This window comes from Delphinus delphis, chromosome 19 (genome assembly GCF_949987515.2).
Source record: "Delphinus delphis chromosome 19, mDelDel1.2, whole genome shotgun sequence".
NCBI lineage: Eukaryota > Metazoa > Chordata > Mammalia > Artiodactyla > Delphinidae > Delphinus > Delphinus delphis.
Window position 1 is genome coordinate 27498223 of NC_082701.1, and position 27625 is coordinate 27525847.

General features: G+C 36.2%; 1 protein-coding gene across 2 annotated transcripts in view; it reads right to left on the reverse strand.

The window, feature by feature from the left end:
• USP32 (ubiquitin specific peptidase 32) overlaps positions 1-27625 on the reverse strand; it is a 197100-nt gene that overhangs the window by 15746 nt on the left and 153729 nt on the right. The window contains exons 14-27 of one of the 2 annotated variants that reach the window (XM_059997619.1): positions 26222-26397; positions 25443-25583; positions 20382-20499; positions 17061-17215; positions 15789-15870; positions 14692-14766; positions 14079-14217; positions 13710-13815; positions 12465-12638; positions 11494-11668; positions 10806-10957; positions 9414-9525; positions 7934-8145; positions 2517-2701 (exon numbers count right to left, since the gene is read on the reverse strand). In XM_059997619.1, the coding sequence (XP_059853602.1) occupies positions 2517-2701; positions 7934-8145; positions 9414-9525; positions 10806-10957; positions 11494-11668; positions 12465-12638; positions 13710-13815; positions 14079-14217; positions 14692-14766; positions 15789-15870; positions 17061-17215; positions 20382-20499; positions 25443-25583; positions 26222-26397 (2002 nt within the window). Of the gene's footprint in view, positions 1-2516; positions 2702-7933; positions 8146-9413; positions 9526-10805; positions 10958-11493; positions 11669-12464; positions 12639-13709; positions 13816-14078; positions 14218-14691; positions 14767-15788; positions 15871-17060; positions 17216-20339; positions 20500-25442; positions 25584-26221; positions 26398-27625 lie in introns of both variants that reach the window. The other variant, XM_059997618.1, reaches the window with a different exon arrangement.

Below are 27625 nucleotides of genomic sequence, written 5' to 3' on the forward strand. Positions count from 1 at the left end.
CACTGCCCTCAAATCCTCACTTTCCTCCTTATCCACTGTCCCTCAAACTAATCATCTTCTGCATGGATCCTCAATTCCAGGAATTTGTCCATTTAATCTAAATTTTCAAATTTATTGACATGAATACTCAGAAAAGTAGAGAACTGTACAATGAACAGCACCCAACTACAATTAATCATCGACTCTTGGCCACTCTTATTTCATCTATACCCTTACCTAGCCCCACTAGATTCTTTTATTCCATTTTTTAAAAATGTGGTACAATATACATAAAATTTACTATTTAATCATTTTAAGTGTACAACTCAGAGGCATTAGGTACATTCACAGTGTTGTGCAATTATCACTACCACCCAGCTCCAGAACCTTTTTATCTTCTCAAACAGAAACTCTATCCATTAAGCAATAATAAATTCCCCTACCCCCAGACCTTGTTAACCTCTAATCTACTTTCTGTCTATAAACTTGCCTATTCGAGATACACCTCATAAAAGTGGAATCATACAAATATTTGTCCTTTTGTGTCTAGCTTATTTCACTGAGTGTAATGTCTTCAAGGCTCATCCATGTTGTAGTATGTATCAGAACTCCATTCCTTTTTATGGCTGAATAATACTCCACTGTATGTATATACCACATTTTGTTTATCCATTCATCTCTTGATGGACTTCTGGGTTGTTTCCACCTCTTGGCTACTGTGACTCACTAGATACTTTTGAAGAAAATCAGAGGCATTTTATCATTTTCATCCATAAATATTTCACTGTGTTATCTCTAAAAGATAAGCTCTTATTATTCTTTTAATGTCTGTAGGACCATCTTCTCTTTAACCTACTGTAACCTCTGTGTCTTTTTTTTTTTTTTTTTTTTGGCGGTATGTGGGCCTCTCACTGTTGTGGCCTCTCCCGCTGTGGAGCACAGGCTCCGGATGCCCAGGCTCAGCGGCCATGGCCCACGGGCCCAGCCGCTCCGCGGCATGTGGGATCCTCCCAGACCGGGTCACGAACCCGTGTCCCCTGCATCGGCAGGCAGACTCTCAACCACTGCACCACCAGGGAAGCCCTAACCTCTGTGTCTTCATCTACACCACTCCACTAAGACAGCTTTTGCAAGGTCACCAAAGACTGCCATTTTATCAAATCCAGTGGTCAATTCCCAGTCCTTCTCTTAATCTGACCAGTCCTCCCTTAAACACTATCTTCACTTAACTTCTGGGACACTACTCACTCCTGGTTTTCTTCTTACTTCACTGGCTGTTCCTTCTGAATCTCCTTTGTTGTCTCTCCCTCCATTATGCTGGAATGCATCAGGAATTAGATCTTAGGCATCTTTTCTCTTACTATCTAAATAATATCAACTGGTCTCAGGGCTTTAAATACCAATTATTTGCTGATGAAACCTATATTTATACCTCCTGGAAAGACCTTAAGTCTATCTCCCACTTGAAAATATAACACAGATCTTGAATTTAGCTTGATTCCTATCATTGCTTGCCAAAATCTACTCCTTCTCCAGTCTTCCTCATTTCATTAAATGGTATCAGCATTCACAAACAATTGTTCAGGCTGAAAATCTAGCTTGGATTCCTCCTCCCCTCATACTCTATATCTGATTCATTAGCAAGCCCTGGGAAAAGTCCTCATCTAGAAGCTAGATTAGATTTTCACTTCAAATTTAATCTTGCCCTATTGTCATTTTTACTAAACACAACATTCATCAATTAAATCACTTATCTATTATTTGTACTTTTCCTTTAAAATTTATTTACCTTAAGCCGTATCCTAATTATCAAAAGACCCTCATACCATAACAAATAACCTATCTGCAAAAATAATTTCTTTACTCAGTTAACACAGAAGCAAAACTCCCACTTGTACCATGATAACAAGAAAATGATCTTCAATTCAAATGAGATATAAAAGGCAACACAATCCCAAAGATTATTAGAAGTAAATACATTTACTAATCCAATAGAACAGTGGTAAGAGGAATGGAAAAAAAACCAGAAGATGCTTATTTTCTTTACCAAGACTTATGAAATTACTCCATGTTAAAATGACATGGTAGGGAGATAATCCAACTGAATCATTGTTATGGCATGAGACTTTTTCAGAGTTCATGTATAGATATGCACGTATAGATACTGCTCCCATCTGGAATTTCAGAGGGTTGAGATGATGCAAATTTCCTGGTGAATTCATACTCTCTACTTTTGTAGTAACAGAAGCCAAGGATATTACCTGAAGCATGTAAAATACTAGCTGAAAAAATTTAGGTAAGAGATCAGAGAATACAACAATTATTAGACACTGGAATGTCTAGGTGATGAAAGGAAGGCGTACAGTCTCTCCTACTCAAAAGACCAAACCAAATGGTTGAACTGTATGTTCTCTGGATGGTTCTTCAAGGAGTGATTAACCTGACATGGAATGGGTCCTATAAATCACACAGAATTCACATAAATTCTTCTTCTACATTCGGAAACCAAAGATCTAGGAAGATGCCCTGAAACTCACCAATCTTGCGCATGATTACTAGCTTCCTGAGGTGGGAGTGGGCTGGCTAATCGAGATACTTGAATCCAAACTGCATCATACAGGTCTTTCTTCCGGGTATGCGCAGTACATGGAACAATCAGAGGCATTCCGAAAAGGCTGGGGCGATTCTTCTGAGATGACAGGAAATACAGTTCTGTCCTCATCTGTATGTACAAACAAGAGAAGGAAGAGCGGAGAAGATAGGCCTCTGATTCCTCCCTTTCATTCTTCTAAGACTGCCAAAAACAGGCATCACTACCATTTTCAACTTAGTCGCTATCACACTTCTCTTTATTTATAGGACCATCTTTTATTAATATGAAGAGAATGGTTATTCAAAGTGGAATCACTAAAAGGTTGAGGTATTGCCAATTTCAGAGTTGCTCTCTATCAAACTTGGGTTTTCAGCATTTAATATTTTCAAACTGCGTAGTTTTTCTCTGATAAATATTTCTCACACACACTGAATCATATGTAAAAAAATTAAAAATCATATTCTTAATTACATGATAGAATAAAAGTAAGGTAAACTTTTAAAACGTTTGCTTTGAGTATGTTAAAGGAGATTTTTATCATTTCTTAACATGGAGATACTGCACAGAATTAGCTTGGAAATGATGGCTTAAAACAAAAGTTCAGTATAATAGAAAGGTTGCTGGGAGTTGCAGGATTACTCAAAAAAGCTGATGAGTGCTTGGACATTTAATTCTTTAAGTTTGGTCTTTATATAGTAGAGAAGCTAAGCCAACAACTTATAAACCCACTAGTTTCTAAGTGAAAAGACTCTCTTATTTCAGATCCTCAAGTATTTTGTTTTGCCATTATTCACTTAAGATTAGCTAAGTACATGATTTTAAGACCCCATTTCATGTGTTGGTAGTTATATTATTATAAGACCCACAGAAATGTGGACAGAGTTCAGAACTATTTTTTAAAAATCAAAAAACTTAGATGAGTTTTTCTCTTCTAAAACTTCTACTTTTCTTCCACTCCAACTCCTGGTAGATGACTTATTTTACTAAATAAATGAGGTCATTTAAGCAACTATTTCTTTACTCTTCTCAGTGTATTTCTCTTCTTTTTTTTAAAAATTAATTTATTTATTTTTGGCTGCGTTGGGTCTTCGTTGCCGCGCGCAGGCTTTCTCTAGTTGCAGCGAGTGGGGGCTACTCTTCATTGCGGTGCGCAGGCTTCTCATTGTGGTGGCTTCTCTTGTTGCAGAGCATGGGCTCTAGGTGCGTGGGCTTCAGTAGCTGTGGCACGTGGACTCAGTAGTTGTGGTGTACGGGCTTAATTGCTCTGCTGCATGTGGGGTCTTCCTGGACCAGGGTTCGAACCCGTGTCCCCTGCCTTGTCAGGTGGATTCTTAACCGCTGTGTCACCAGGGAAGTCCCTGTATTTCTCTTCTAAACCCACACAATTTTCATCCTCTTGAAGGTAACTTCTCCCAGGGCCCTGTGGCCCATACCTGCTCAGTTCCTAATGGGATAATGCTCCCAGCTTTACTGCATCAGGAATTTTCCTTTTGTCCTCTCCTAACAACTTTTTCTCTAATCTGAAAAAACTCACTTGACCTAACTGTGCTAAGTTCTTGCCCTATTTCTTTACTTGGTTACACAGCCCAACTTCTCAGTTTTCATTCTTTTTGATGTCTCTGGCCTATGTAACCACGTCTTTCTTTCTTAATTTTTTTTTGAAACTGACTTCCCTTTAGTTGTTGTGTCAACACAACACTATTTCTCCCTTTAGTCTCTGAATATTCTTGCCTATGTTACCTTGCCTTATTCCCCTTCTTTTTCTATCTTGTAGAAGGGAGTAGAAGAAAAATACTTTCAAAGTAAGTCAACCATGAGATCAAAGGGTCTGAAAGAAGAAGGTGGCAATGAAAATGATGAAAAATGGTAAATTCAAGTAGTATTTTGAAAGAAGAAATTAAAAGGCATAATGATACACTGAATATAGGGTTTTAGAAGAAAAGGGGAAAAAAATCTAAGAACACTTCTAGGCTTTAGCCTTTAGCATGGAAGAACGGTGTTGCCTTTCACATCAATAATGGGAAAAGGGAGTTGACTTGGGACAGATGGTAAAATCAATTTTAGGCATTCCTCAAAGAAGCTGCTAGATCATGAAGGAAACTGGAAACAGGGAACTGGTTAAAAGGTGAAAATTTCGAGCTGACAATATGGCTTTATGGTCCAATGATTACAAAAACCTATATATAATGCTTTAGCACTTACAAGCACTTTATGTAACATATACATGATAAATGAAGAGAGCTGTTTTCTAAGAAAGATTAAAAATACGTCAGTGTTCTTAATATATAATCTGATAATGCTCCGTTAAAAAAGACATGGGGAAATAAATGAATCACCCCAATTATTTTAGCTGATGGGACCCGTTGGAGCTGTGCTTAAACAAAATTCCAAGACACAAATATATCCCTTAATTCTCTAGGATGTCCACTCATACAATCCTGTTTAGAATATGTTCCATAGAACATCATTCACATGGTCAGAAAATCACTTTAACTCGGGAGTTACTGATTCAAAGGAGGGAAAATATACATTTCAAAGAATTATCACAAAGCAAATAGTTGTGTAATCACCAGTCAGGTCAAGAAACAATTCAGCCAGCACTCCAGAGCCTTCCTCTTGCTTCCTCCCAATCACAAATTCTTCCTTCCTCCTAACGGTAACAGTTTTTCTCAATTTTATGGTAATCAATTCTTTGCTTTTCTTTATCATTTTATACCCTACGCATAAACAGAAAATTTCATTTTCCCTGTCTTTAAAGTTTTTATTTATAAATAGAATCATATTATTGGTATTTCTTTTGTGTCTGGTTTCTTTCCCACATGATGTTTATGAGATTCATTTATGTTGGGTATAACCAAAAATTCATTTATTTTCATTGCTGTATAATATTCTATTATATGACCATGTCTCAATTTCCTTATCCTTTCTACTACTAATGGACATTTAGTGGTTTTATTTTGTGTTTTCATAAAAACACAAAATGGAATAGTGAAATTACTTATCTTTAATTAGAAAACTATTTTTACAAGTAGCCGTATTAATGTACACTCTCATCAGCAGTGTATGAGATTTCCTGTTGCTCAATTATTCTTACCAACACTGTCAACCTGTTTAATAATGATAGCTATTCTGGTGGGTGTGCAGTGATATTGTAATGTGGGTTTTTTAAAAAAAATATTTATTTTTGGTTGCCTTGGGTCTTCGTTGCTGCACGTGGTCTTCTCTAGTCGCGGAGAGTGCAGGCTACTCTTCATTGTGGTGCGCGGGCTTCTCATTGTGGTGGCTTCTCTTGTTGTGGAGCAAAGGCTCTAGGCCGTGGGCTTCAGTAGTTGTGGCACGTGGGCTCAGTAGTTGTGGTGCATGGGTTCTAGAGCTCAGGCTCAGTAGTTGTGGCGCACGGGCTTAGTTGCTCCACGGCATGTGGGATCTTCCCGGACCAGGGCTCAAACCCATGTCCCCTGCGTTGACAGGCGGATTCTTAACCACTGCGCCACCAGAGAAGTCTTCATAATGTGATTTTAATTTGCATTTCCCTAATTAGCAGTGTGGCTGATCACTTTTTCATATGATTATTGGCGATTTAGATATCCTTTCTGTGATGTGCCTATTTAAGTATTAGCCATTTTTTTATTGAATTGTTTTTTCTTAGTGACTTATAGGAGTCCTTTATATTTTCTGGATTGAGCCTTTTTGTTGGTTATATGAGTTACAAACATCTTCTACTCCTAGGCTTGCCTTTTACTTTCTTAGTGATGTCTTTTGATGAAACCGAAGTTCATAATTTTAATGATGTACAATTTATCTTTTCTTTTATGGTTAGTGCTTTCTGTGTCCTGTTCAAGAATCTTTTTCTCTAAACCAAGGTCATGAATATATTCACGTTTATTATCTTCTAGGGTCTGCTTTTCCTTCATATTTAATTCTGCAGTCCACCTGGAATTGATTTTTATGTGGTGAGAGGTAGGTGTGTCAAGTTTCATATGGCTATTCAATTATCCCAGCACAATTTACTGAGAAAACTGTCTTCCACTGCTCTGTAATGTCATCTTTGTTATAAATCAAGTGTTCATACATAACAGAGCCCTGTTTCTGGGCTCTCTATTTTATTTCATTGGTCTATTTGCCTTTTCTCACACCAATATCACAATGTCTCAAGTATCATTGCTTTATAAAATCATTATATCTGGTAGCTCAATTCTTCATGTTTTGTTCTTCTTCAAGACTGTCTTGGTTATTTTAGTGCTTTGTGCTTCCATATATTAGAATCAGCTTATCAATTTATACACACACAAGCATACACATACAGAGTATGCATTTTTATTGGGATTGTGCATTGAATCTGTAGATTTGTTTGTGGAGAACGGATATGTTTGAAATACGGAGTCTTCTAATCCATGAACACAGTCTGTTCCTTCAAACATCTGAGTCTTCTTTAATTTCTAGCAATAATATTTTATTGTTTTCTATACAGATACCTTGTATATTTTTTGTAAAGTTTATTTCCAGGTATTTAATTTTTTTCTTGGTACTTAGTTTTTTGAATAAATGATAATTTTATGATAAATGATTTCTGTAGTGAATTTTGGTGGTCCCCAAAAAGATATGTCCACATCCTAACTCCAAGAACTTACGAATATGACCTTATATGGCAAAAGGGTTTTTGCATATGTAATTAATTGAGATATCATCCTGGATTATTTGGATGGCCCCTAAATCCTATGACAATTGTTCTTATCAGTGAAAGGCAGAGGAAGAAGGAGAAGAAGGCCAAAACAGATGCAGAGATTGGAGTTATACAGCCACAAGCTAAGGAATGCCTGTACAAGTTGGAAGAGGCAAGAAGGATTCTCTCCTAAAACCTATGGAGGGGGCACAACCCTGTTGATGCCTTGATTTCAGACTTCTGGCCTTCAGAACTGTGAAAGAATTAATTTCTGTTGTTTTAAGCCACCAAGTTTGTGGTAATTTGTTACAGCAGTCCTAGGAAACAACTTGTCTTGCCCAAGAATCTTCTTGTTTCTCCCTCCAAAACAAACAAACAAAACCTTCTCCCCAAAGGCATCTACACTTATATGGCGGAGAAGATGTATGTGGCTACATGAACATATAGGAGCCACAAACTTTTTAAAGACAGTAGTACTATATTCAGATGCACCAGCTCTCCTGTTGCTGCTTGATACATGAGTGAGGAATGTCATTTCATACGTAGGCCGTCATGTGTGATATTAAATCCTGGCTGCAATCACTTAGAACATAACACATTGAAAGTGCACACACTGAAGATGTTGCAAAGACAGAAAATGGCTGTTTCATAAATAACACTGGCAAGACCAGCAGTAACTTGCCTAACATTAAACTAACCATTTTTCGGTGGACTGCAATGATGTAGCCTGTAAAGGAACTGTCAGGAAGAGATGGCATATGACCATTCACCATTCCATTTGTGAAGTTTTTCTCAGTTCCACATGGCACAACAGTGTTTGGCATTCCATTGGGGATGAATATGGATCGAGGCAGGTCCCCATTGGTGGTTAGGGTGAACATTCCATTTGTAGATGGGGAAGAGGAGAAATCTACAAATTCAAAGATAAGTATAGCATTACAAGTCTGTGGTACCTTTATCTTTGCTCTTTTCTCAAATATCGCTGGAGCCCAGACCACTGACACTCTCTTTTAACAGAGGACAGGGAGGAATCATAGGTCAAATGATAATTCTAGATTAACTGGAAGATTTTAACTTCAGCTTTTACCTCGATAACTCACACTTCTGACTAAATGACAAAGCATGAGTAGCTGATAGAAAGAGTAAGTAGAATTTTTCCAACAATCTTTATTAGTACCGTGTTGTGGCACGAAAACAGTTCTACTGCTTTTCTTTTTCCTCTCCTCTAAAAATTCATTTCTCCATTCTTCTAGAAATGTTCTAAGACGGTAGTCCCAAGCCAGATGATGGGTTTTTAAAAAATTGTTTAACTTTTAAAAAAGACTATTTTTTAGGGCAGTTTTAGACTCAGTAAAATAAAGAGCAAGGTAGAGATTTCCCACCTGCTGCCTGCCCCCACCCAGCACAGCCTCCCCCAGTAGCAACCTGCCCCACCAGAGTGAAACATTTGTTACAACTGATGAAAGTCGCTGCTTTTTAAATTAAAATTAAATTAAAAGTGCATTTCCTCCCTTTGACTAGCCACATTTCAAGTGCTAAACAGTCCATGTGACTAGTAGATAACTCTATTGGATGGCAAAGATTACAGGAAGTTTTCCTCATTGCAGAGAGTTCTATTGGACAGTGATGATAACCAAAAAGCAATGTTAAATCATCCACCAACCCAACCATCAGTACTATCTACTGAGTGCCAATGAGAGGAGCCTCATTCTCTCTGAAGCATGTTATAGTTGGGGAACGAATCTAACTGGCAACAGTATAAAGAGGAGACAAACCCCACTAATGGCCAAAAAGACTCATTGGATGACCATATTAAATCACAGGCAATATTAGATAAACAGATTCCTTTTTAGTCAAATTTATTATTTTGTTTTCTGATAGTACATTTCTCTCATACCATCTGTTACCATGTTAATATTAGATAAAAGAGTTAAAGGACATCTGAATTCCAGTGGTAGATTTAGCTAGTAACTACCTATCTAACTTAGGTTCTCTGAATTTTAGGTTCCTCACCTATAAAATGAGGATTTGAGATAAATGATCACCAAGGTTTCCTTCAGGCTCCAAAATTCTTTTGCTCTAATATTTTTAGCCTAAACAAAAGCCTAAAAAGGATGACAACCCTTAGACTGTTATTCAAAGCTAAAATCATGAGAAGGAGCTCTAGTTCTATCTTACCTGTCTGTACTGGACTAGAAGCTGAAATTGGAGATCCAGGGACGGGAATTTCAAATGCACACAAAAATCCACTCACTGAGAGTCGTACTTTCTGGTTGTCCTGAGGGAAATTCTATAGAAAAAGAGGCAAGATGAGAAGGGGGAGATGTTTCAGATAAAATGGAGAATCATCCCTCTGATAGATCTGAAGCAAATGTCTTAGATCCTTTTATCAGTAAAACAAATAAGATGTCCGAATAATTTTTCTAAAATAACTATAAATGAAAGCTTGATAAACTAAGTGAAAACTAACCTTCCTGACAAAACCATTATCCCCTTTCATAGGAGGGCAGTATGATGTGTATAACTGACTTCTTAAGTTTTGTCCATCATTTCAAGAATCTAAACCCAAAATCCCCAGAGAGATCTCACCTCCGCATTACGTATGAAAAAAAATGTCAAAGAGGTGGGAGTTTGTTCAGAAATCCCAAAGATGAATATAAATAATACCAGTGGTAGGAGCTCAATTTAGGGTAGGCAATATATTTATTAAATTTCTTGTTTCTCCAGCTGGTATGCAAGAAGTGATTTGTGTCACTTTGTCTTTACTCTTTAATTTCTTAGTGTGTTGAAAGGCCAGGTATATATATTCATAAATAAGTACTAAAAGAACACATTTGTACATATATAAAATACTTTAAGAATTCTAGCAATAGTGGTAATACAGAAGAGCTGTTAGATGTAGCAGCAGCAGTCACTGGGGGTAAATCTAGACTGTAGTGACACAGCTAGATCACTCCATATAGGTAGCTTTGGGCTTACATATTTCCCTTCTTTAAAAATACCACCATTGGGACTTCCCTGGTGGTCCAATGGTTAAGACTCTGTGCTTCCACCGCAGGGGACACGGGTTCGATCCCTTGTAGGGGAACTAAGATCCTGCATGCCATGCAATGTGGCCAAAAATAAATAAATAAAAAAAAATACCACCGTCATTATTACTCTTTTATTCTCGTAGACAACTCTTTTTTTTTTTTTTTTTTTTTTGCGGTACGCGGGCCTCTCACTGTTGTGGCCTCTCCTGTTGTGGAGCACAGGCTCCGGACGCGCAGGCTCAGCGGCCATGGCTCACGGGCCCAGCCGCTCCGCGGAATGTGGGATCCTCCCGGACCGGGGCACGAACCCGCATCCCCTGCATCGGCATGCGGACTCTCAACCACTGCACCACCAGGGAAGCCCCTGGTAGACAACTCTTTTAAGCTTCTTCCAGAACGAAAAACTTCACAAATTTTTTTCCAGTTTTTGTTGTGTTTTATTATCTCCCTTGGTCATTTGACACAATAATTAATTGAGAAAACTGTGATCTTTGAAGGATGGAATCAAGAGTTTCCTAAAAAGAACAGCTAATATCACCTTTATGTTGGAACCATGTACTTCTGCAAGAAGGATTTGTTCTGATTTAAGTCCACAGAGATCGCTCAGCTGTTTTTTTAAACCTGTGTACTTTTCATCCATATTCAGTCTTAGTCCATACCGTACAGGGGTAGTACCATCCAACGTAATAACTAGTAAAGAGAAAAGATTTTTTTACCAGTAAAATTCAGGTTTCATTGAAAGCTTTACACTGTGTGTGTGTGTGTGTGTGTGAGAGAGAGACTTGGAAATAGCAAACATTTCAGTCTAGAATTTTAATTTTATATGTAAACACTACGACAGATGGTGCTTAAAGATAATCTTAAGTAAAATCATTATTTTTTGAATATTCATCTGATACAGAAGTGTGAGTGGCTTTGCAAGATTTTAAAGAGAGTTCCTGGCACATTTGAAACTGACAGAAGACTCAATGGGCACAAAAATGGACCCATATTCCAAGTCTTTCAAACCTCAAATCATGCCTGAAATTAGACTGTTAAATTGTAACATGCTCACAACACTGTAAACCAACTAACACCAATAAAATTAAAAAAAAAATTATAACACGCTGACTACCAATCTTTATGAGAATGCATTATACACAAATGACTATACTTACAAATTCAGGCTGCTTGAATAAGGTAAAAGACAATGGAATTAAATAATTTTTCATAACTTTGCGACTCACCTGTTATTTCTAAGTGCATATAACTGTCCATCGGTAGTGGCAAAGACAAAAAATTGAAAGGGTCAAATCGGACACTTATATGCCCACATGTCTTGCATTTGACTTGGGACCTTAGCTGCCCATGGAACAAATCCACAACTATTGATCTATTTCTCCTCAGATGGTTGTCCCAGGCCTAGCAAGAAAAATGATTAGAGAAATTTTTTATCTCCCCAAATTCAAAGAAAATGGTTAAATATATTAGATCTAAATGTCAAGAATATAATCCTTAAAAAATAAAAGCTTCATGCCTACAAATTTACAAGTCAGATATGTAATTTAAAATATACTGTCTACTGAGATAGTAGAGAAATACATAAAATACTTCAAGAATTCTGGCAACAGTGGTAACACAGAAGAGCTGCCAAGTGTAGCAGCAGCACTCACTGGGGTAAATCTAGACTGTAGTGACATAGCCAGATCACTCTGCGTTGGCAGCTTTGGGCTTACATATTTCCCTTCTTTAAAAATACCACCATTGGGACTTCCCTGGCGGTCCACAATAGAATGTGATTCTTTCTGCTCAATCTATAACGTATTAAATTCAGACGGGAAACCCTATTTTTTTCTTTCTTCTTACCATAGTAACAATGATGAGTTCTTTGTCCATTAAAAAGCGGATAAAATATGCCTATTGGTCACTGTACACATTACTTTAGCAATTATGGGGACTCCTAAATTTCTACTGAATGATTATTCCTACATCCTCTCCCCCAAATTTACATTGAAGAGGAAACACTTTTCTATTTTCATTAAAGATGCTTTGTTTTAGGATTATTGCACAAGAAATAAGCAGAGAAACGTAAATTCCTTCATTTTCGCAGTAAAATTCTGACCGCAGAATAGTTTAGTTATCATTAAGTTGTGCAACACGTATTTGTGGTCAGAATATTTTATCTATTGCTTACATTAGAAACTCAAAACTGACAAACCTCTGCAGCTACTTCCCAGTCTGGTCGGCCATCACTGTCCTTTAGTTCCACATATGGCTTCTCATGGACTCGGTTGAGATCTTCATGAAGACCATCCAAGAGAAAAGCCAGAAGTTCTTGGGAGTCTTGTTGCTGGAACCCATTAAACCTGGGAGCATATTTTGCTATGGTCCACTATAAATATAAGAGGAATCAAACTCATTATTTGCTATCTCATAAAGTTTAGAAAGAACATGCCCATAATTCTATCAGAGGCATTAGAAGAAGATACATAGTATAGTATTTAGTCTGTCTCTATTTCAGCAAACATATTTTGGATAATCATGAAATCTTTCTAATCTTAATCTCAAATGATGCTCCCTCCCCCAGCCCCAAAAAGTATTATGGCCAATCCTATGTCCTGGTTTAGCATCATATAAGCAAACAGTTCTTAAGGTACATAGCTATTTAAGATACAAGATGGAAATATTAAAATGGCATTTGCTCACATTGGAAGATTCCCTTTTATAATGTTTTCTTTTACAGTTAGCTTTTCTGGTCTTGTTGTATCCTAGCTTTTATTATTAGAGGCAGAATAGCCTCATGTTCAACTGTGAGGACTTAGTAACTAGCTTGCAACCTTGGACAAGCTATTTGACTGCTATGAGTCTTAGTTTCCTGAGCCATAAAATGCGGATAATAATGTTGCTTTATACTGTAGGGCCATTTAGAAGATTAAATGAGTTAATACATAATTATTACAGTGGCTGGTAATCCTAACATCAACTAGAATTCACTGCATATGATATTAATGTCAAATTTGTATCCATTAAATTACATTCTTTCTTTCTGCTACTTTTTAAAATTCTACAGATAGAAGTAATTATCTTAGTAATGTTAAAAATGTATGGAGTATCATTAATTAGACTCAAGTCTACCTTGCAGTTAGAATACTGCTAATAGTGAAGGATTAAGAAAGAAAGGCTTACTGTATATACAAGTAAGATACCTGATAAATTAGTAAAATGAATGACATCCCAAATTTAGACTATACTTTTGATCTTTTTCTACCCAGTATGTCTATAGTAGTATTTTGCATATATGTGAAGAAGTAAAAGTATCTGACATCCAGTTTATGCCTTGTGAAGGACCCAAAAACATTACACTAAAACTAAAAAGCTAAATATAAATAACATATAGAGAAAAATAATTACTTAAATAACTGCTTAGGACTTAAATACCTTTATATTATTTTAACATGCTTACCCGAAGCTTTAATGGGGCAACATTCTTCTGAGTTCCACTCCAAAGTTCCTGTACTAAATCCCCATAGCATTTAGCCATATGCCCCTTCATACCAATGGGATTTGTCCTAGAAGTTTGAGAGGAAAATTCGTTGCCAAAGATTCTTATAAATCACAATCATGTTGACACAGAAATGCCTAGAGTCTGTTTCCTCACATCAAAATATCTTTTCAAAATAAGAGAAGTAGCATTTGGTCCTTACTTCATGCTTAATAGGGCAAATGAGATTAAGACTTTGCTCCCCCAGGGTGAAGAGAGAGGAGATTTAGGTAATATTGTGTTCATAGCAAAGTTATAAAAGTTAAGAGCCAATGACTCAAGGAAGATTACCTGTTGAGTTCATAAAGATGTCTCCCTGAGATAAAATACTGTGTCAGTGGCTGTGTGTTACTAACACACTGGATGCTTGAGTTCATGAAGCATGTGTTTCCCAGGTTACTCAGACCTGTGGCCCCCTTTTCTGTCGGAACTGGAACAAACAACATGAGAACGGAAGCCTAGCTGTAGCAAGATGTCATGACCAAACAGTTATTTGTATTCAATGCAATGATTTTTATAACTCTTCTAATCAATTAAATGGAGTTAATATTTCTCTATTGGGTCTTGCAATGCTAAGTAGAGGCTTTTTAATGGAGCATCATCGGCAATCATGATAATCTATGTTCATTTGTAATCTAGAAGCAGCAGTGATTCTCTTTAATTGTTATGATCGTTTTTTAGAGTTCAAACAATTCTCTCCTAGAATTATGTCTTTCAAAATATATAAATTATTTAATTGCATGGTTAGAAAGAAATTTGATGCTTCAGGAAAAAGAAAAATAAGAGGGGGCCTAATCGCTTTTGAGCTAGAAAGCTACAAGTCGTTAACACTTCAACAGTTGAGAGAAGGAAAAATAAAAGAATAATTTTAAGATTGTTTAAAAATAATACACTGTAGACTTACCCTTGTGTCTATCTATTTTACTACTGTTTGCTATAAAGGACATTTCTTCAGGCCAACTCATATCTTTGTTGCGAACTGGAAAAACAGACAGCAATGTGTTAATTTCTTATCTATTCAAATCACACCCACTAAATTGCTTCTGTTAAAAAAAAAAGTTCTTATTTCTAAATCAGAAACTGAAAAAAAAAATCAAGTTAATTTTAGTAATTGCCTCTGAAACCATTCCAATTCTTTACACTGGAGACTTTATTGGTTAGAATTAATTAGTAAGCTAATCTCTAAATTACATACATGAAGTAAAATTATACTCAACCATCTATAGAAGGAATTAAAGTTCTTAAACTTAATACATTGGAACTATTACAATGCTTTCTTAAATTGTGACAACTGCCAGAGTAATCTATTCATTTTAATACAAAGGCAGCTAGGAATGTTTCATGAATCTTTTTTTTTTTTTTGGCGGTACGCGGGCCTCTCACTGTTGCGGCCTCTCCCGTTGTGGAGCACAGGCTCCGGACGCGCAGGCTCAGCGGCCATGGCTCACGGGCCCAGCCGCCCCGCGGCATGTGGGATCTTCCCGGACCGGGGCACGAACCCGTGTCCCCTGCATCGGCAGGCGGACTCTCAACCACTGCGCCACGAGGGAAGCCCTGTTTCATGAATCTTGATGAGAAAAGACACACTAAGTTTTCAATGACGTGTGCTTGCCAGTGTGTAAATCTCTGCTTATGTTGGTGAATGACTAGTGTTGACTAATGAAAAGCCTGCACCATTAACTGTTGCAAGAAAGTCTCCTGACAAAGAGGCAGCTTGAAAATTTTAAGGAGCTATAAACTTATAACTGAATTCACTTGTTTTTACCCACTGTTTCCACCCTTTCCAGCCAATGAATGCAGACATGTTTTTCTCTTAAAGCAATATAAATAGTATTACATTACAGTAGGATTACATAAGGGTTTAATGGGTTTTCTTTACTATATAGAATATAGTGATCAAATACCAGTTGGAAAAACTATAAAATCAATTATCAGTGAGTAATTCAATCTTTAAATTCTTCCCCTAAAAATCTAATACAAATGCATGCTTCCATCTTGTACCTTCAATTACCAAGTGCTGCTCATCCTGGATTTTCAAATATTCCAATCTATGATCCTCATCATCCAGAAGAGTGAGGTAATTCTGTATATGGAGGAGGAAATGTTTTGTTAATTTAATTACTAAACATGAAACAAATATGGAAATAAAAATGAATGACAATTAAAAACATCCTTGTAGTTACATAACTCGTGACAGATATTTAGCATATTATAGTTATTCAGAAATGCTTATAATTTTGGTGGCAAAATGAGGGAAAGACAATGTATACTTTGTAAACACATACTTTATGTGTCTAAAAAAGTTATATAGGATTTGGGGGAGACCAGAAAAGACTCATCACATATCAAACCAGAATTCATTGAGATTTAGATTTTCTGAACAGCTGATAGAAAAGAAGTTTTTTTAGTATCTAGTATGAAATTCAGTAAATGTGCTTGTGGTCAAGATGGAACTTGATTATTTACTAGGAATTGAAAATGTAAAACCAAATGTTATGCAATAGAATTATACATTTTTGTTGATGCTCACCCTGTCTAAAGTGCTCAGAAAATTAATTCATTTAATTCTTACAACTATCCTAAGGGAAATACTATTATTTTCCCCATTTACTCATGAGAAAACTGTGACACAGAGTCAAGGGACTCGCCCTTGGTTATTCGACTAACAGGTGTGAGGGCCAAGATTTAATCCGTGGCAGTGTAGCTCCAGGACCTCTGCTCTTAACTTATTATACAACTGGTCACCTCTCAATGGTGACCAAAGGAGAATGTAAGAAAGAAGGAACTAGGGAATAAAGAACTGGTTAAAACTACTTATGATCCAATTTCAGAGTATTAATGGAAATATATTGCATGTGTTAGGAAGAATATATAAGCAATTAACAGCACTGCCTTTGAGGAGAATGGAAGATAGGGGTCAGAGGATGGAAAGGAAGAATTTTCACTACATACTTTTGTATTGTTTGAATTTTTTTAACATCTATATAAGTTACTTTAAGACAAATCAAAAATAAACTATTTGTTAAAAAGTGATATTTGCCGTTACTTTATAATAATAATCTTTACAAGATGGTACTGTCCATGACTGTTATTATGGGTTTCAGATGACAAATATCTATATGTATGCATCCAGTAATTTAAAAGTTGAAGTTTCCACTGCAATTCCGAGACATGGCTTTCAGAACAATTAGTGTAGATAAAAATAACCCATACTTATGAAACATGGATTTAACACTTAATCAGGACTTTCCTTGACTCCAACATGTCTCTTACCTCACTGTTGTATAGCCACAGGCGCATATCCTCCTCTTTGATGCGCAGCCTCTGAGATAGATATTCATGAATTTCCTTGATGGTCTGCATTCGACTAAAACAGCCTGTATAGGCTAAGACCCGCTTTAATGGTGCATTCGGAGAAGGTACATTTCCTATGGTCACAGTAGTCACAGTAAGGAAAAACGCAGATGTAAAAAAAAAAAAAAAAAGCACCCCTCTCAGCAATGGGGACCATACTATTTTTGGACATGATGAGAAATGAGAGTTACAGATTTAATAATTTTATAAATTAAGACGCTTTAAGAGAAAGCTTTAAAATGAAGATAGGAGAACTAAGTGTCTTAGAGTAAGCCTTAACTTTGAAAGGAAGAACAACAAAATTAGAGGCCCAAATAATTGGCAGTATCTGGATCCCAAGAAGACTGGCAAATATCAACGGGCATCTGTATCTAGGCTGCCCTCAGCTGAGTCACACTCAATAGCAAAATCAAAACTCAGTGTAAAAATGGGGAAGATAAAATGGGGCTGGATTTGAATTCCACAGATAGATAATTGGATTTACCTGATCTACTTTCTTAAACTGTCTTTGAGTTACTAATCACATCACTCTCATTAAGTAGCCCAATTACCTAGCACACTGGTACAATTACACAAGAATTGTTACTTGTACTTAGAATTCTAAGTAGGCATAGATGTTACTTGGCCAAACAAAGCTTTAAAGTGAAGCCAAGAAACTTCCCATGACAAAAAAATTGCCCTATTGAAAGGTAGTAAGGGGGGAATCATATGGCCTGCCCACCCGAAAAGAGAAAAGCAGACATGACCTTGAATTCTTGAAGGGCTCAAGGTGGAAACAAAAAGAGGCAATAAGAGGAACGAGTGAATACTGAAGGAAGAATATATCAAGTCTAACCACATATTTCAAAAGAAAAGGGTGATAAAATGACAAGAGATTATGGAAATCAAAAACAGGTTGCTAAAACAATATGCTAAACCCTGGGTAACTACTCAGCCAAAAATCTAGACAAAAGCTGTAGCTTAAAATGGTCATCTCTGCCTATGGGAGGTTATAGTTTACTGAGCAACCCAAAACTAAAATACACTTAACATATCAATATAATCCATGAAGGGTACAATTATACACTCGAGGTAGTTTTCCATCCATTCAATGGTGACTTAGCTTTTTTCCTCCCATTAAATGTGCTTTGAGTCTTTACCTACTAAACAGAGGAGAAAAGTACTGGCATCATCCACTTTTTCAGAGTTTCCAAGAATTAACTCACCTAAAATAAGCTGAAAAATCATCTAACAATGACTTCTTGTCTGTTGAAAAGGCTACAATTAAGTCATTGTTAACTGTGGCAAGGTTTGTATACCTGTCATTCCAAAAGGAATAAAAGAGCCTAGTAAACAGCTGTGATAAATTGAGTAATGAGAAAGATGAAAACCACGTTATGGAGAACAAACCCAACCATGATCAATTTTTAAACATCTAGCAAGGCAAATCATTTACTATCAGCAAGCAAAGGATAATCCCTAGAAGAAAACAAAAGAGCAAATTTCTCCAAAAACACATCAGAGGATTAGTTATAAGATTACAGCAAGAAAGCATATTTTTATAAACTTCAAAGTGATTAATGATTGATTTCACAACTAATTAGTAAGAAATAAAATTTCAAATTAAGAACAAATTTGGAGCATAATAACTACCCAGTTCTAGGATTCAGAAGCATTTGCAAGTGCAGTGTCCAAGTCAACTTCTATTGTCCTTAAGCCACATAAGAAATTTATTTGAATTCTAGACAGTTTTTGTAGCATAGCTCATTAAGCAGGCAGCCACTTATTATACATAATTTTGTGCTTTTGAATAGCACCAACAAATCTAGTGGAATTTACAGAAGCAGCAAAAATCTAGGATCAGCACAAGAGTTACAAAGAATACTTACTAAAAGCGCAACAACACATCTTGCCTCTCATGTTATCTTTCAAAGAGAATTGAAAAAGATATGTACTAAGGGTGCCATGGGAGCAAGGCAAATACTATTATTATTCAATGGAAAATTAAATTAAGAGTGTTTCAGAGAGATTCTTATTTCACTGTTCCTTGATTTTAATGTGTTCCAAGACAAAGTTTGGTTAGGCAGAGGCCACTGCTTTGCTATAATTCTTACCAAACAGTATGTGTAAGAATCTCCATATATTATCTGAATACAACCTTTAATGAAGATATAAAACTACTCTATTACATTTCAAAGGAGGGATGATACTTTATAGGGTTGGTTTGGATTCAAAGGTAGTTCTTTCATATTAAGTTATATTAATTATAACATCATTCTGGCATTGTTAACACAGTGTGGGACTATGTGTAAATGGATGAACTCATTATTTTTGCTGAAGAAGAACTATTTCAAATATTTGCAAGGCAAAAGCATTGAGCAAGTCCAGGCCATCAATAAAATGTAACCTCATAGATCAGCTCGGTGCTTTGTGACCACCTACAGGGGTGGGATAGGGACGGTGAGAGTGCGATGCAAGAGGGAGAAGATATGGGGATATGTATATGTACAGCTGATTCACTTTGTTAGAAAGCAGAAAGTAACACACCATTGTAAAGCAATTATACTCCAATAAAGATGTTAGAAAAATAAAATAAAATTTAACCTCACAGAGAAATCAAAAGGGAACTTTTTGCATGTATTACATTAAAACGAGAACTTATATGTCATTTTGATAGGCTTGATGTTTTTGAAAGAAAATGTGTCAATTTCATTTTCAAAAATGTATCTTTTCCTTTGTATTATCTGTCTGTTATAAAGGCTCCTTGGACCTAGTATGAGAAATGTATCATGTTTTGTTAAAAAAAAACAAAAAACAAACAAAAAAAGATGATATTGCCAAAGAAATTACTGCTTAGAAATTTGAGTGGAGTTGAAAAGACCAGTCATTGACTGGCAGACTCTAATTTAGGTCCAGCACATAATTTACAATGTCTTGTTCTCAAAGAAACAAAATAAATAAAATTTACTTCTACGTATTATCTTTGTATGTTTACAAGCCAAAAAAGGGAACAACATTTCTCAGTTTGCTGCTGAGATTTTGCCTCTACCCCATCTAGTTCTTGCGCATGACCGTAGATCTAAGCCCCACAAGTGATTTACTGATTCTGTATGAAAACAGATGAAAATGTGTATTAGTACAGTGGCACCAGACTATGAGCAAATTGGTTTTTATTTTTTTAAGGAAATGCATGGTATTCTTGCTGCATTCTTAAGTTACCTCTTGGTAAATGCTGAGGAAACATTCTCAGGCTCATCATACCCATATTCACCCAGATGTTAGACTGCTGTGTCCGAGTGGCAGGCTGCTGTCTCAGGAAGAGAAGATAGCGAGGAAATAATTCCAGCTCTGGGATTTCTGTCTTGCTATTCTTGATTACCTATTGTTTTAAAAGACATAAAGTGATCACTATAAAAGAAACAAAACTTGCCTTTTTTTTTGTTTTTTTTTTGCGGTACGCGGGCCTCTCATTGTTGTGGCCTCTCCCGTTGCAGAGCACAGGCTCCGGACACGCAGGCTCAGCGGCCATGGCTCACGGGCCCAGCCGCTCCGCGGCATGTGGGATCTTCCCGGACCAGGGCACGAACCCATGTTCCCTGCATCGGCAGGCGGACTCTCAACCACTGCGTCACCAGGGAAGCCCAAAACTTGCCATTTTTAACCTAATTTCTTAGATTTATTTTTAAACTAAAATGTTCAATAGGTTCACTGCCTATATTTCAGTTAGATTATAGAAATTCACAGGTTTAAATTACATGGGTTTAAAGACCCTCAGCCTCCTGCACCTTAGTCCATTTTCCAGGATTAGGATTCCTGGTGGGTATTTTCTCCCCTTTCATTTAAAAGCAAGTAACATCAAAATTAAGGGGAAAAAATATTAAATATTATCTACAATTCTAGCACTCTCACACCATAACTCTTTTCACTTTTACATATTTCATACATATAAATGATGGTATTTTAAAGGACAAATTCTTAGGAATGGAGTTAATAAAAAAGTACGAAAGTATTCATGTCATTAACTACATAAGTCATAGTGACACCCAAAATGCAGCAGTATTCCCGGAAATGTATGAATGTATTACTTTCACAAAAACTTATCACTGGATATCATTTAAAGATACCCCATTTCTGGGCTTCCCTGGTGGTACAGTGGTTAAGAACCTGCCTGCCAATGCAGGGGACACAGGTTCGAGCCCTGGTCCAGGAAGATCCCACATGCCGTGGAGCAACTAAGCCCATGTGCCACAACTACGGAGCCTACAAGCCACAACTACTGAACCCACGTGCCACAACTACTGAAGCCCACGCACCTAGAGCCCATGCTCCGCAACAAGAGAAGCCACCGCAATGAGAAGCCCATGCACCGCAACAAAGAGTAGCCCCTGCTTGCCACAACCAGAGAAAGCCCATGTGCAGCAACCAAGACTCAATGCAACCAAAAATAAATAATAAAATTAAAAAACAAAAAAATTAAAAAACAAACCCCATTTCTTTAATACATATAAAAAATATTATAAATTTGCTTAAAATTTTATTTCTTGTATTTGTAGTGAGAACAAAAATGTTTCCACGTAAAAATTTACTATCTGTGTTTTATGTAACTGGACTGTTCATATATTTTTTGTCTATGATTAAAACAACTAAATTGGATGTACAAAACTGGAAGTCACACGGTTGAAACAGGATTTTTCAGTAATCTCTCTAATAACTTGCTTGCTAGCTCCAAAACACAGGAAAACATATTACCAAAATAGTGCTTTAAGAGTTTTAAGAGTAGCACCTTATCAATTTAGCATTCCAAAAGGATAGCAGGGTCAACAGTCAAACTCTTTAAAACATAAAATCTTACAGAACCTTTAATAGTCTCAAGTGATTGGGCTTTGTTTCATTTCCTTTTGCCTTAGTAACCAATATATTCTGCAACAGAGCATTTTTTAATATCAAGAGGGGGCAGTAAAGAACCAGATAAAAACAATGTTACAAACCAAACCTTTAGGACTATTTCTTAAAATTATTCTACATGTTCTGATATGCTATAGTATGGTACTAGGAAAGCTCCACTTAGGAGCTTTTTCAACTCCTATTTAAAGCAGTAAAAGGAGCTCTCCCTGACACTGGAGGAAAACAAAGTCTGTCCACTTCTAGAGGGTCACTGATAGCTGCAAAGCCAACAGTAAAATTCTCTTATGATTTCAGTTTAACTGTGATTTTGGGAAAGATCAATAATTCTGCATCTATAGTCATCAGGCTACATAAAAAACATACTTTTGGCAGAATCTGAAATGACAAAGAAGTAATTTTTATAATCTGTAGCTTGCTTTCCAAGATAAGTGATTTTGTGAGCAAATTACAGATTAACAAATTCTTATACATACAGGCACAATCATACATAAATACATATTTATTTACATTTTAATTATTCTTGTATATGAACTTATTAACTTCAACCATAACCGGCAAACAATAGATGCAATTCCATTTACAGGAATTTACCTTAAAGAGATCATCACAATGTTTAGAAAGAGACTATTCACCAGAAAATTGTTTTTTTTTTTTTTTTTTTTTTTTTTTTTCAGTCGTGTGGTGCAGCACACAAGATCTTAGTTCCCCGACCAGGGATTGAACCTGTGCCCCCTGCATTGGGAGCACAGAGTCTCAACCACTGGACTGTCAGGGAAGTCCCAGAAAATTGCTTTAAACAACTAAGATCTAGAAGCAAACTAAAAGTCCATCAGTGGTGATTGGTTAATTGTGATTTATGTACATATGCATGTGTATGTAATAAATTAAGGAACACTATGCAATTATTAAAAATAATGGTATAGATCTAAATTTATTAGCTTAGAAAGATATCAATAGCATCTATCTTAGACTGAAAATAGCAGATCACAAGACATCAAGTATAATATGACTCAATTTCATTAAATTATCTATACATATTTGTATATGTATATGAATAGGCACAGAGGAATGTTTGGAAAGATGAAAACCAAAATGTTAATAGTAATTATCTCTTAAGTAGTAGGATATGGTAGATATGGTATGCTTTTTATTTTCTTCTTTATTTTTTCTATATTGCTTAATTTGTTATCATTGAGCTTGTACATGTGCAAATTAAATAAAGCTATTTTTTTAATGGTATGATTTATGTAAAAATGAAAGTATTTACTTTTAACCTTGCTGTAGCAAATATATTTAGTATTCTTTAACTTGAAACACCATATTCTAAATGTTTTTACAGCAATTTTTCCTGAATCAGGTTAAATTTATCTTATTTAGAGGTAAAAAAATATTATCAAGCCTGCAACTGAAGCTTTTATGTAGTAAAATTACTACTTATTAAACTAATATTTATCTGACATCAATGTTAAAAAACATGATCTTTTGTGAGGCTCCAAAAAAACTTGTTTAATAATTATAATGATGATGGTGATGATAGTAGCAACAGGCAAAATTTATTGACCATTTACTATAAATCAGGTGCTGTGCTAATCATATGTATTATTTACTTATCAAAACAACTATAATGAGGTAGATATTATTGTTATCACCATTTTACAGATGAGGAAACTAAGGTTTAGAGATTAGCACTGGTAATCTGAATTCAGGCAGACTCCAAAACATCAAACTCACTCACTCATTCACTCACTCACTCACTCACTCACTCACTAACTCTATCTATCTAGCTATCTATCTATCTACCTACCTACCTACCTACCTACCTACCTACCTATCCATCCAACACAATTATCACCATGATTCTCCTACAGACATAGAATATTAGATCCGCCTTTGTCAATGCAGGGGACATGGGTTCGATCCCTGGTCCAGGAAGATCCCACATGCCTCGGAGCAACTAAGCCTGTGTGCCACAACTATTGAGCCTGTGCTCTAGAGCCCATGAGCTACAACTACTGGGCCCACGCCCTGCAACTACTGAAGCCTGCGTCCCTAGAGCCCATGCTCTGCAACAAGAGAAGCCACTGCAATGAGAAGCCCGCGCACCACAAAGAAGAGTAGCTCCTGCTCGCCACAACTAAAGAAAGCCCACGTCCAGCAACAAAGACCCAACGCAGCCATAAATAAACAAATAAATAAGTAAATTTATTTTTTTAAAAAAAAGAAGAATATTAGAGCAGGAAAGTCCCACCAGAAATTAAGTGATTAACTCAAGGACTATCCCACTTCCCAATAAATAAAGAATATAATATGTATGTAAATGTATCTATGTATATTCATATTTATATGTATCTACCTAGGAGTTCTGTTGACAAATACAGTAGAAATCTTTTGGAGCCAACAAACACAAACCCTAAATTCCTGATTGTGATTTAAACATAATTTTTAATAAACATAATTATTAATAACTCAAAATCATTATCAAAATTAAGAGTACGGACATATAGCAGACTTTTACTCTTTTTGGACATGACCTAAGTTACTATATCTTATTCATGGAAATCCTTTCTGGTATAAAAGCGTTCTTGGACATTATACAGGGAGAGTGTTTCTTGATACAGTAAAAGAGTCTTCTTATAAAGTATTTTACTGCGTCAGTAATGTGAAGAGTATTCAGGGCAATGAGTACTGCTGTTTACTGTATAAGCAGAACAAATAATGTTGAACAGTTAACTCACTAATATTTTGATATTACACACTCCAAGCCCTTTAAATTACTGTAGAGCATTTTACTTATGCTCTAAATGACTCATTCTAGTAATGGCAACAATCAGAATTCACTAGCTTTGAATTCTTTTTATTATATGTTGTGATCTTTTATATGTTCCTCCTTCAAAAAGACAAACCACAAAAATCCACCAACAGCTACAAGATGAATCCAATCCCTAAGTGGATGCCTGTGTGGTTAATGGGAGTAACAGTTTTAGAAGTAACCTCTGTACCACTTCCTCTACATTCACTGAACTTTTTGGCACTGGCTCTCAGACTTCTGCTCCAGTCTGAGTTCTGCATTATCTTAATGGCTATGTTTATGTGGATGACTTATTTAATAGACTAGCCTCATAATTCCTTGACTCTATTTAGTCTAGTGACTATTTCCTCCACTCCATATAAGTCACCCACTCCCAAAGGAACATCATTGTATGGTTGGTACCTAATGTAGTGCTCAATAAATGTATGAGTAAATGAATGAATGAATATGAAAGAACCTAAAATTCATTCAGCTAATTTGAACAGGTACTGAATACTCTGCTACCATGGGTAAGAACTAATTTGTGGATAGTGAGGTTCACATAAAAAATTAATAGAAGACCCCATCTATAATTGCTCCTTATATAAGGCAATATTGGCTATACTTACAGGTCTAGGTAAGGCCAGGTTTGCTCCATACCAATGATAAAGTGCTCTCCATACAGGTTCTGGAACCATTTCATAATCTCTTCCATGAATCAGCTGTGGGGTTCGTTTTAATCGTCCTCCTTCTAGTGTTAATGATGTAGCCTTAGAAAGAATGGAATGTAAATGTTGATTTTTTTTTTTTTTGGCTGCACCTTGCAGCTTTCAGGATCTTAGTTCCCAGACCAGGGATGGAACCCGGGCCCACGGCAGTGAAAGTGTGCAGTCCTAACCACTGGACTGTCAGGGAATTCCCCCAAATTTTGATTTTTAAAATTGCAGTCTCTTGTGTTTTAACAAAACCTAGACACAGGAGAATAAATGCATCACTACTCAGTTTCATGTCACTAGAAAAAAATGAATTTTCTAAAAGATTTTTATTTTGAACTTTCAAAATAAACTAAGAAATGAAACTCAAGGCAAATCATTTGAAAAAAGTCACTGGAACATTTGGGAATAATAAAAGTTTTCACAGACTTCTTTCCAACAGTAAAAAATATTATTTTGAAAAAAAAAATTCACATACACGTGAAACTACATTTTTACAGTAGCTGTCCTAAGTAAGAAAAACATTTCTAAGGATCACTAAACTGCTTCTACACAAGTACTAAGTCATGAAATATTCTCACAGAAACATTTCCATCTACAACAGGTTAATAAAATGAATCACAGACATTTTCTATGTGCTAAAATCCGTAGAATGAAATTTATTAGCAACTTGAAAGAGATGTCAAATTACTTACCTTTACTGGTTCTTGAGTTACTAGTGGCTGGTTATCAATAGCCCCTGGTTTCTGAGGATTGAGGTGCAACAAAATATTCCCACTGGTTCCTAGTAAACACTGGTTGTTATTGTCAGAAGTGTTATGTTGTCGAGCAAAGCACATATCTGCCCCTGGTGTGGCAGAATACAGAAAGCCTGTAAGGAAAAAGAAGATGGAATCTCTTTATTTTATTATACATAAATAGGCTTGAATATACAAACTCAATGTCCATGTATTAGGTTAATGCTATTATTCTGTGGTCAGGTCAGTACAGGGTTAGATTCTGATGAATTCTGTAGAAGATAGGAATTAGAGAGGTATTCCTTTCTGGACAATACCTAGTATAACACTAGGTAGAATAAAAGCTTTGAAAATTGTTACCAAATGAACGTTTGGCTAGACTCCTAGAATATCTAATAATTCACGAGAATTATATGTCCTCTTCCTTTCCTCTGATAGGAAAGGAAGAAATACAGTCAAGTAGCTGGGCTCTCACATATCTTCCCTTAATTCTTCTCTTCCACCTGCAAAGGTTCTTGGTAGATAATGGTGATAACAAGTCTCTAAACCAAAGGGAAGGAGCTAAAACAAGAACCCCAACAGAGAGTGCTGGGACGGAAGAAATTGTTCCCTAATAAATCTATTTGAAAGGAAGGCATGAATGTCACGATAGAAAAATACACACAGGAAAATGACTGATGATAACTTAGAGTTGTGAACCCCAGTGGTATCTTAAGGTATTTCAACTCTCAACCACATATTAATCTCAGGTAAACCTTCTAGCCATCATTTACTTTGAAACTTGTATCTGTGGTATGGCTCAGCATGTGTATAGCACAGATTATACAGAGTGAGCATATATCAAAAAGGATCTTAGGGAGGGTCAAGAAACAATCTTAGTGTGGAAGCTGATCAGAGAGAGCACTTCTAGGACTGCTAAGTGATCTCTGTAACGTCAGATGGTGAAAAAGAAGCAGTAGATTCTACAAAGAGTTTTGTAGAGAAAATGCTAACTCTGTCCAATTTGCCTTCTCCCTCCACAGAAAAGGAGAAAAAAAACTCAAAGATGAAACAACAACAGAATAAGGTTGAGAGTTCTGCCACTGTATCAGCAGAATAATAGGGATCAACTAAATTCATTTGGGCCAAAATACACCAAAGCATCTTCCCCATAAGTGTAGAACCACTAAGTTTTATGTAGGTATCAACAATGGAAGGGGATTATGGGGAACATTATGAAGTCTTTCTAAATATTTTAACAAAATAACTCCCAAATTCCATCCTGAAATGTCTGTAGAATCTGATATGAGGGTGCATTTAATCCAATGAATGTATGCTTATGGTTAGAGAGAGTTCTGGAGATAAAAATTTAGATTTTATTAT